Genomic DNA, 10,196 nt, shown 5'->3' on the forward strand with positions numbered 1-10,196 from the left:
ATAAATGCTAAATAAAGTAAGTCCTGAATGTTTTTTTTATCTCTCTAGCATTACCGATTCATAAAATATGTGTCAATTTTGTTCTTATCTTTCGTAATGCAAAATTTAAACTCATGAATAGATACAAAGTTATTATAAAGGTATTGTAGTCATAATTACAAAATTAAACTATTTCATATTAAATGACTTATATAACAATGATCTCAATTATTATTATAAATATTAATACAATAAATTATTATTATTTTTGTTTTGAAATTAAATAAAAATAAAATTAGATATACTAATTTATTTAAACTTTAAAATTTAATATTTTTTGTATTAAAATTATTATTTGTCCACCAAAATGAGCTATTATATTATGGATTTGTGTCACTCATTTTCAACGTGTCTTTTAACATTCTCCTCCTGAGCGCAATGCCAACGGAATGTGATATTTTGAGATCACAGTTATGATTTACCTTAACATCTTGCAAGCTGTTTCTCAATTCATCGCAGGGGTCAGTGACACGCACTTTCGCTAAGGTTGTCAAGGACCAGAGTTGTTCTGGAAGCTGACACAATCCAACACAGTCCCATATTAACAAATATCGAAGGCGAGGCATTGCACCTTTCTCTAAAGTCCAACTTTGGACTTGGACTTGCATCATTTTGAACACTTGAAGTTTAGCGAAATCCCCAGTGACACAATCAAGAGGGTCTGGAATGGTACCTCCTAACAGTTTCAAAACTTTGAGGTTGGGAAACTGTCCTAGAGCCTTCATGGAACTGGAGTCCATCTTACCAAACGCTCTCAAGGTAATCTTTGCAAGATTCAAAGGAAACCATTTTGCATGTATTGAAAGACTTGAAGGACAGCAGTTTAGTTTCAGCTTATGAAGACTGATCAGATGCTGCAAACTGAACAATAATTCATGCCACAAACTATGTTTCTCCCTTTCAGGATTTAACCATAAATTCAACTTTTTCAAGTTGGAAAATCTGCCCTCCCTGAATAGGAATGCTGTTGGTGTATCAAAATCCACTCCACAGAGAGTCTGAAGATTCCACATTATTGTTTTTGTTCTGCTATCCTCTCCATTCTCCTCTGTTGGTAGACTTGCACCATCTGAAGATAATATATAGACATGTCTTAATCGCTTGAGCTTCCAAAATTCTTTCGGAATGTAAGATGTTTGCCAACCCCTTGTATCCATGGTTTCTAAATTGGAAAGGCTCCATATACACTCAGGAGCTTCTGTTACTTCACTAGTTAAAGTAGTTATTGTTATTTTCAAGTACTTTAGGAAGATCATAGCCTGAAAATTACTGGGTATGCGTAGAAACCATGCTTGTCCTCCCAAATGTAGCACTTGAACTGATTGGAAGTATTTTAAAGAATCATGTGAAGAATCCTCTCCAGCAAAGAAGAACAAAGAACGAGTGCTTGATTGATTAGTTTCGATTGAGGACATATAAGACACTTCACTGCACAACAAGGACAATCTATGAGGGTTGCTTAGAGTATGGATATTGGAACCTGTGCAAACCTCGAAAAAGTTATCAGCTTTGTTCAATATTATGCAGAGGTCACGGAAGAGATCATGGATTAGGCATTCTTTCACACCCCCATCACTCCTCTGTCTTGACACAAGTACCATGTTTCGATCCACTAGCTCTTTTAAGTATTCCTCACCAACAACTTCTGGTTCTGGTGAATTTGGTAATCCACTTTCTTGCATGAAACCTTCAGCCATCCATAATTGGATTAATTCCGTAGTAGGAATCTTAAAATCTTCAGGGTAGATACCAAGATATCGAAAGCATGGCTTCAGTTCTTCAGACAAGCTGTCATAGCTAAGTTTTAGTACATCCATGACTTTGGTCATGTCCCTGGTGAGATGCCAGTGGATGCACTCCTTAACACTCTGCCATTCTCTTTCTGATCTTTTCTTCTTGGCAACAACCCCAGCAATGGCAACAATAGCAAGTGGCAAACCTCCACAACTTTCAACAATTGATCTACCAAGAGGTTCTAGATCAAAAGGGCACTCTTTACCCGGAAACACCTTCTTGCAAAACAGTTCCCAGCTTTCTCTTTTATCAAGGAATGGAAGTTTGTAGGGTCTTGAGCTTGTATAATTTGCCACCTCTTCATTACGACTAGTTATTAAGATTTTGCTGCCATTGCTTTCTGGAAAGGCTGCTTTTAGATCGTCCCATACTTCAGGTTCCCACATATCATCAAGCACTATCAAGTACTTTCTCCCTTTCAGGTAATTGCTCACTATCTTCTTTAGATCCTCCATTTCTAAATTTTCAAATGTAGATGTGGACTTCATCAAAGAGTGGAGGAGCCTCAACAATACTTCCCTTGGCTTGTAATCTTTGGAAACACGACTCCATCCGCGGCAAGGAAAGAAATCCTTGACCTCTTTATTCTTATAGATCTTTTGAGCAAGAGTAGTCTTACCCGACCCACCCATGCCAATGATGGAGACGACATCATTGTTTGCATCATAAAGCTGCTCAATTACAAAGCTGAAGTCATCCATGAATCCCACTACATCTCCTTTGTCTGCATCATCTTCCTCAACCTGTCTACCCACAATGCAATGTCTCCTAATCTCAACACCAATATTTAACTCATGCTCGCTTAGCAGATCTTCATTTCTTGTTGTTATAATGATCCTACTACCAGGACCAAACCAATCAATCCCTCCTGCTAATGAATTCAGTTGTTGGATTCTATCAACATCATCCAAAACTAGAACAACTCTTTTCTGGCCTAGTCTTTGTCTTATTTCAGAGGATCCTTTGAATGTGCTTCCAATCTTAGTCTTTACCTCCTCTCCCATCTCAGAAAGAAGAGTCTTTTGTAGATCTTCTACACCACCACTGTTTTCATTTGTTTTCTCACTGACATTAGAAAGAAAACTTCCAGCTACAAAGTGAGGCCTGATCTTGTTATAAAGCTCTGCAACAAATTTGCTTAGTTCACCATCTCCATGAATTCCCACCATAAAACTGGTAGCATGAGAATCAATCTCTAGAAGTGATTTTGCCTCTTCAAGTTCAGATTCAAATCCAAGTGGACGATCAACATAAAGAGGCAAGGGAGGAAGTCTTTTTGAGACCTCTTCAACAATCTTGTCAATAGTCTTACCCCATGGTCTGCACACAACATACATACACATTTTCTTTGTATTTTAATTTTCTCTTCTTCTATACAAATATATAAACTACTAATAAACAAGAGAATCACATCCTACAATGGAACCAACAAAGATCAAAACATATATATGTCCCAAATGGTTAAAAATATTTAAAAAGCTTTGTCTATAAAGTATAGTAAAGTCACTAGTCAGTACTCACGTATTCTGATTACAGCGTTGACCATAAATCTTGCCTACTTGAGACAAAGCTGACTTCCATGCTTCCAACTTGTGATTGTATCTTCCTTTTTCTTTATGAGCAGCCATGGCTTTTGCATATTCATTGAGCTGGTACTGCACATCTGATTTTTCCACATAGTAGTAAACTGGTAACACCGGTCGCTTCCTTCCATTCTCTGAACACTCCATGATCTTGACGAGTTCATCAAGGCACCACTTGGAAGTTGGATACTCATCACAGAGTACAAGAATTGACATCCTTGATCTTTCAATTGCTTCTAGAAGAGCACCTTCCAGCTCCTCGCCTATTCTCAGCTCCTCGCTATCTCTGAACGTCACTATTCTTTTATTGATCAAAGCATGATAGAGAGTGTCTATGAATCTGAGTCTTGTGTAGCCTCTAAAGCTCAGAAAAACGTCATACTTGAAATGTGATGATGAACCTGCCATGATAACAGTCTTTGCAAGCTTTTTAGTTGCAATATTCAAGAGTACTCAACAAAAGATATAATATAAGAGAATAGAAATAGAAATTGAGATTAGCAAATGATTATAGAATAGTATTGCTAGCTTTCATGATTGCTTTCGGTTTTTGTTTTTTGCATTATTTATTGGTCTTGGAGAGTCAACATAATATTTTACTTGCATTTTGTAGTCCTCTAATGGAACGGATAATCTGAACCCTTCATAAACAAATCAACGGTTAGAATAAAGAACGCAGCTTTGACGACACCGTATTATCACAATGCAGGAACCCCTGAACATTCTCCTGCTAAAGATGGATCAAAAGTCAAAAGTCAAAACCCAGCACAAGGTGAGTTTTAAGTTTTAACTCTTTTTTTTTTTGTCATAAAGCTTTCGGTTTTTTTAGCTTTTGAGGATGATGTTAATCTTATCTTTTATCTTTTTATTTGGGCTTATTTGGGCTTACTAGTACCCAATAAAACTGTAGCTGAAGTATTTGAGCCCAATACGGAGGAAAAACAAAAACCTTGTCTCGTCTCGTCTCTTCTCTTCTCTTCTCTTTGCTCCGGCGTTTAGGGTTTTCTTCGATCTCCCAACTCCCAAACGCTGAACGCCAAGAGATTCCTCCGCCACCTCGAACCACCGCAATCTCCTCCTCTGAACTCATCATTGGTAATTTGTGTTTTGTAGCTATGGCTAGGTCGTTCCTCCAAGTGGCTGCTACCGAGGAGGCTGCTCCGCCTCTCAGAGTCGTCCAGATGGAAGGGCTGGTAAGAGTTCTTACCAATTTTATCACTTTAATTGCTCAATCTGATTCACAGGCTCATATGCTAGATTCTCCATCAGCATGTTCAGGAATGACGAGATAGATTACCTTTACATGGGGCTTTGGAAGCTTCCGTTATTTGATATTCTGGGTCACTGTTTTATTTTCGCATTTAGTTTTCTACTAACGTGATGCATTTTAACTTCCATCCATGACATGGAATTTGGAAACTGCAACATTTAACTTGGTGACATGGATAGTTATAGGTATCATATTTTATGTTGCGTGTTGTGTGTAATGTTTAATGTACCCCTTTCCTATTTTTAAAATTGGATCATACATGGGTGGAAAGTTTGAGGCAGGGTCTCTTTTTCTGAGAAAATCTTCAATTAGTTTATTGGTCTATTTTTTTGAAGTGATTTTTTTGAAATTCTGTTGAACAGGTTATCCTGAAGATAATTAAGCATTGTAAGGACCACTCACCTTCTCTAGTCACTGGACAGCTTCTTGGGCTGGATGTTGGCAGTGTTCTTGAAGTTACTAACTGCTTTCCCTTTCCGGTATGTTACACTTTTTATTTTGTCTTCTTTTCAAATTCTCTTATCAATACCATTCTCCTCTTGCAATTATAAAATGCCTAATTTGGTTACTATAACTTGTAGATGAGGGAGGAGGATGAAGAAATTGAAGCTGATGGTGCAAATTACCAGCTTGAGATGATGAGGTGCCTGAGGGAGGTGAATGTTGACAACAATACCGTTGGATGGTATGTATGATGAAAAATACCACTTCACGTTTGACTAGAAAAGAGCAACTAGTAAGCTAAAACTTAAATAAATTTTATATCTGTCGAAAACTGATATACGTTGCAAGGAAGACAAAAGTAGAAATTACAAATTCCTATATTATAATAAAGTGTCCTTAAGAACTTTAGCCATAGTGCTAAACTGTTCTATGTTCTATAATGATTAATATAACACAAGATAACTCCATGAATCTAGGTACCAATCTACATTGCTTGGCTCATTTCAGACTGTGGAACTGATTGAAACCTTCATGAATTACCAGGTAATGGTTCATGAATTATTTATTCTTTTGGCATAATATCACTTATGATTGGGTTTCTTGGAGTACAAGTTATAGTTCTACGCTATTAAGGATGTCCAATGCCCACAGAGTTTGCTATTTGGTGTAAACTTTGTGAACTTTTACAAACCAGTCCAAACTATTCAACTCTTAATCAACTGAGGTATAGCTAATGAGCATACTCCTTCAAACTGTTTTCAGGAGAATATTAGACGCTGTGTTTGCATAATATATGATCCATCAAGGGCTGATCAAGGTGTCCTAGCCCTTAAGGCCTTGAAGCTTTCTGATGCATTCATGGAACTCTATCGCAGCAACAATTTCACTGGAGAAAAGTATGAATTGACTTCAATAATTGTTATTCTATTTAAATAGTTATATGTAAGTTCTTATTTATCATCATTCTTCTGAAATAGGTTGAGGGAGAAGAACTTATCATGGGTGGATATCTTTGAGGAAATACCTGTAAGCTCTCTCGGCCTTACTGTAATGTTTGCATGAGCTTCATTGTAACGTTTGGATTTTATTTTTGTTAGCCAATTGATATTTAAGCTGATCTTGTTTACTATATTTTTGTATCTCAGATCAAAGTTTCAAATTCTGCCCTTATCAGTGCTTTTATGACAGAACTGGAACCTGATTCTCCGGTTACCCAGGTAATAACTATGATCTTCTTAAGAGGTTATTTTGGTTATTTTAAAAGTTTAGTTTATGTTATCAACTGCTGTTTTTCCATTGCAGTGTGATTATGATCGTCTTCAATTGTCAACCAGTTCATTAATGGAGAGGAACATGGAATTTTTGATTGAATGCATGGATGACTTGTCCCTAGAACAACAAAAGGTGATTCTAGGTTCTTATTCAGCACGATGCTTTATTTTAGGTTTGAAAAATAGATTTGACTGAAGTGTATTCTGTTTCAGTTCCAATTCTACTATAGGAGCTTGTCGCGTCAGCAGGCTCAACAGCAAGCTTGGCTTCAGAAGAGAAGGTGTGATTTGTTCTGTATTTAGATTGGTGTTTAAGGCAGATGGACAACTTAAATGTTCTTTGGCAGTTGTAATAGTTTACTTTATCCATGTTTTTCGACTGTTGGTTCGGTATAAATTTTTTGTTTTTGCATTATAGGGTGGAGAACATGTCACGTAAAGCTGCTGGAGAGGACCCTTTGCCTGAGGAAGATCCTTCAAACCCCATCTTCAAGCCACTCCCTGAACCATCACGGTTGGAGAGCTTCCTCATTACTAATCAAATTTCAAACTACTGCAACCAAATCAATGGGTATGTTAACACTATTTTTTAAAGACAACCATGGTTACTTGATTAGTTTTTCAAATCTATGTGAAGCAAATTCACTATAGTTGTTTTAAGGTTTCTGTTTTTTTACATTACTATATCGTTGTTTGCATGTTTTGCAGGGTGTCAGGGCAGAGTTTTAACAGACTCTATTTGATGAAGGCTTTGCATGAGGAATGAAAGGCAAAAATTTTGTAGTTTATTCTTATGTGTGCTTCGATCCAATTTCTTTTCCATATAGGATGAGATTTTTGTGGCTTATTCGATAGTATATTAGAGAAGATCATGTTTTAAGGGGAATGTAATCGTTTTGTGTTTATTTATTGCTAGGAGAACCCATCCAATTGTAAGCAGATAAATGTTAATTTTCTATATTTTATTATTTTTAGGATCCTTGATCTATAATGTGTGTTTGATTACTAAATGAAACATCAAGTTATAATACCAAACTACACTTTTTCATCTATTCTTTTGTTTGTGCAAAATAATATCTATTTAATTGATTAATATAAAAATTTTTTTCCCACAATTCATTTTTTTTTTCGTATTATTCCCACGATTCATTATTATATAAATGTATACCCTCCAATGAGTTTTTCCAACACAGTCTGGAGCAAATTTCTTTTTTTAACATGAGAGCCTGGAGTAAAGTTTTTTTTTTGGACATTTGGAGCAAAGTTTGGAAACAAATATAAACACATCCACGAACCCAACTTAAAGGCCCCGTCTGAAAAACATATATTCATAGATTTGCCATATATAAATTATAATTCACATGTAAACCCAAAAAAAAAATTATGATTAACATATCCCCCAAAAGTTAAAGCCAAAAATAGAATTATGAGAAGACCTCATAAACTTGTTTGGCGGTCAAAAAGAAAACCTCATGCCAACACCCTGACAGTGAGCACACCTGCATGGCTGCATCCTAAAACTCACCCAAGGGAAGTTTTATGGTATCTATTTAGCAGTGGCTGACAAGTGTTGAGTCTCACAGAACAACAAAGGTTTAAGCCGTTTGACAAATAGGAAAGCAACGAAAAAATTAACAAAATAATTAAAAAAAAAAGAGTGTTTTGTGAACAAACCCGTAACATTTTGAGATTACTTCAAAATTATTTATTTGCTCTTTAAAAATTCAGACATTTAAATAATCAACTGAAATTGAATTAAATATAATAAAATAATATATTTATACATGTAAAACATATTTTTTATATTCTATTATTATAAATCGGTTAACTAATCAAATTTTTTTATCCGATTTAATTAAGAATTTGCTTACAACTACTTTTTATTTTGATGGTACTATATTATTTTTTTTATTTGCTGACGACTAAGTTTTATTTTGAATTGAATCGATGTAATGATCAATTTCAGTTAACCCAGTCAAATTAGTTGATTTAGCTCTATTTTGGATAAATAATTTAATTAAGTTTCTTTTAAAAAATAGCTTAAATATTTTTTGTGTTTGATTTTTTAGTTCTAAAAGTACTTATTTAAAAAAAAATGTGATAAAAAAATTTTTATTACGGGAGAAGTTATTTTTTTTTAAACTTTTTTATAAACAATTAAATAGTTTCTTAGAAAGCTACGATTTGATTTTAAAAATTGAACTAGACATTAGGGGCCATTTGGAAAGCTTCAAAAGAAGCTTTTTGAGCTTTTAACTTATGAAAAGTAGTAGTATTAATATCTGGTATAATTTTTAAAATTAAATTGCAGTTTTTTAAGAAACTATTTAGAAGCTTATAGAGAAGTTAAAAAAAATAATTTTTATTATAATAAATTTTTTTTATCACATTTCTTTTAAAATAAATACTTTTAGAACTAAAAATTCAAACACAAAATAACTTATTTATAAAAAATATAGTCATTTATTGTTTAACCTATTTTTTTTAAAAAAAAAAGTTTAATTAAGCTGTTTTTACCCAAACTGAAAATATTACTATTTTTTATATATTAAAATTTTAGAAAAGTAACTTTTAAAATTTTCAAATCGACCTTTAACTTTAATCTAATTTATATTTTTTCTTTTTTATTTATTTAAAATTAATTTTAACTTGAATCGAATAAGTATAATAATGAATTTCTATTGACCCAATTAAACTAGCCGACGTAAACTTAATATAGTTTTTAGTGTACATCATAAAATTATCATTCACAATAAAAGAATCTTAAAATTTATGATTATCAAAAATAAAAATAAAAAGAGTTATTAATATTAATCCATGATAATAATGATATTAGAAAAAATTCATTCTATTTATTCATTTATCTTTTTAATTCTTTCTTCAATTAAGTTATTAACGATAAATTAAAAAAAAACTGAATTCAGATTTTTTTTATAAAAATCAACTTTCATCAAGTTGTTTAGATTTTTAAATAACCATATAACTTCTTTTATTTTTAAAGAGGAGTCACGACCTTTTATTTTTTTATTAAAACATGTTAAAAGGTAATATTTTTTTATATTATTTAATATTTTGAATCAATATTTTATTTTTATATTATTAAAATTTAAAATTTATAATTTGGTACTTAAATGTTTTTTTGGTAACATAAATAAAGTAAAAGAAACCATGTAGTGCTTTGAGTTTATTGTTAGCTAAATATTGAACAAAGAAAAAAAATTTATGAAAAAAAAATAGATCTTTGATTTTTTATGTCGCAACATTTAAATTTTCAATAATTTAAAAATATATTTAAGTTTATGACTTTTTTAGAGTTTGGACATATTGATTCCTCTATTCATTTGAATTTTTAGAAGACTTAACGAAAAAATTAAATATGATTTCCGTTATACTGGCCCGGTCAACAGTGACGGATCCAGAAAATCTTAGAAGTGGGACTAAATAATATAGCAAAATAATAAAAAATATTAATATTAATATATTTAGATATTTAAATTTTGGAGTATATTAGCTAATCAAATTTCTAATAAATAAATATAATTAATACATCTAAAAGTATAGTAATTTAGTTAATTTTTTTTCATTTCAATATTTCGGTAATATTGCATGAGCTACATTTATTATTAATATTTGTGCCTAGTCAAGCATTTAATATCTGTCAAATTACATTTATATTGATTATTTTTTATATGATACAAAAAAAATTATAACTCATTAGCTAAAAAATTTATAAAAAATATAACTCGAATGAACTAAATTAAAATTTTGACAATTTTTTATTTTGGTGTCTAAATT

At 32.5% G+C, this 10,196-nt stretch overlaps 2 protein-coding genes across 2 annotated transcripts; one reads left to right on the forward strand and one right to left on the reverse strand.

The window, feature by feature from the left end:
• Positions 1 to 347: 347 nt before the first annotated feature.
• Positions 348 to 3,873, reverse strand: LOC127746525 (toMV resistance protein Tm-2(2)-like). Its single transcript, XM_052260056.1, has 2 exons — positions 3,355 to 3,873; positions 348 to 3,153 (listed from the first exon to the last, which is right to left on the reverse strand). Exons 1-2 carry the CDS (start codon positions 3,822 to 3,824, stop codon positions 360 to 362), a joined length of 3,264 nt encoding a protein of 1,087 aa, XP_052116016.1. The 5' UTR covers positions 3,825 to 3,873; the 3' UTR covers positions 348 to 359.
• A 627-nt stretch (positions 3,874 to 4,500) lies between these two features.
• LOC107486442 (eukaryotic translation initiation factor 3 subunit H) lies at positions 4,501 to 7,453 on the forward strand. Its single transcript, XM_016106980.3, has 11 exons — positions 4,501 to 4,609; positions 5,049 to 5,165; positions 5,268 to 5,371; positions 5,607 to 5,673; positions 5,893 to 6,026; positions 6,108 to 6,156; positions 6,276 to 6,347; positions 6,433 to 6,534; positions 6,615 to 6,682; positions 6,820 to 6,972; positions 7,110 to 7,453. The coding sequence occupies exons 1-11, from the start codon at positions 4,532 to 4,534 to the stop codon at positions 7,165 to 7,167; spliced, it is 1,002 nt and encodes a 333-aa protein (XP_015962466.2). The 5' UTR covers positions 4,501 to 4,531; the 3' UTR covers positions 7,168 to 7,453.
• Positions 7,454 to 10,196: the final 2,743 nt, after the last annotated feature.

Source organism: Arachis duranensis, chromosome 4 (assembly GCF_000817695.3).
Source record: "Arachis duranensis cultivar V14167 chromosome 4, aradu.V14167.gnm2.J7QH, whole genome shotgun sequence".
Classification (NCBI taxonomy): Eukaryota; Viridiplantae; Streptophyta; class Magnoliopsida; order Fabales; family Fabaceae; genus Arachis; species Arachis duranensis.

Bases quoted from the DNA above. Each gene is read 5' to 3' on its own strand.
- LOC127746525 (XM_052260056.1), bottom strand. From the start codon at position 3,824: ATGGCAGGTTCATCATCACATTTCAAGTATGACGTTTTTCTGAGCTTT. The intron at 3,154-3,354 runs GTGAGTACTGAC...TGTTGTGTGCAG, and splicing joins CAACGCTGTAATCAGAATAC to ACCATGGGGTAAGACTATTG.
- LOC107486442 (XM_016106980.3), top strand. From the start codon at position 4,532: ATGGCTAGGTCGTTCCTCCAAGTGGCTGCTACCGAGGAGGCTGCTCCG. The intron at 5,372-5,606 runs GTATGTATGATG...CCATGAATCTAG, and splicing joins GACAACAATACCGTTGGATG to GTACCAATCTACATTGCTTG. The intron at 6,683-6,819 runs GTGTGATTTGTT...TTTGCATTATAG, and splicing joins GCTTGGCTTCAGAAGAGAAG to GGTGGAGAACATGTCACGTA.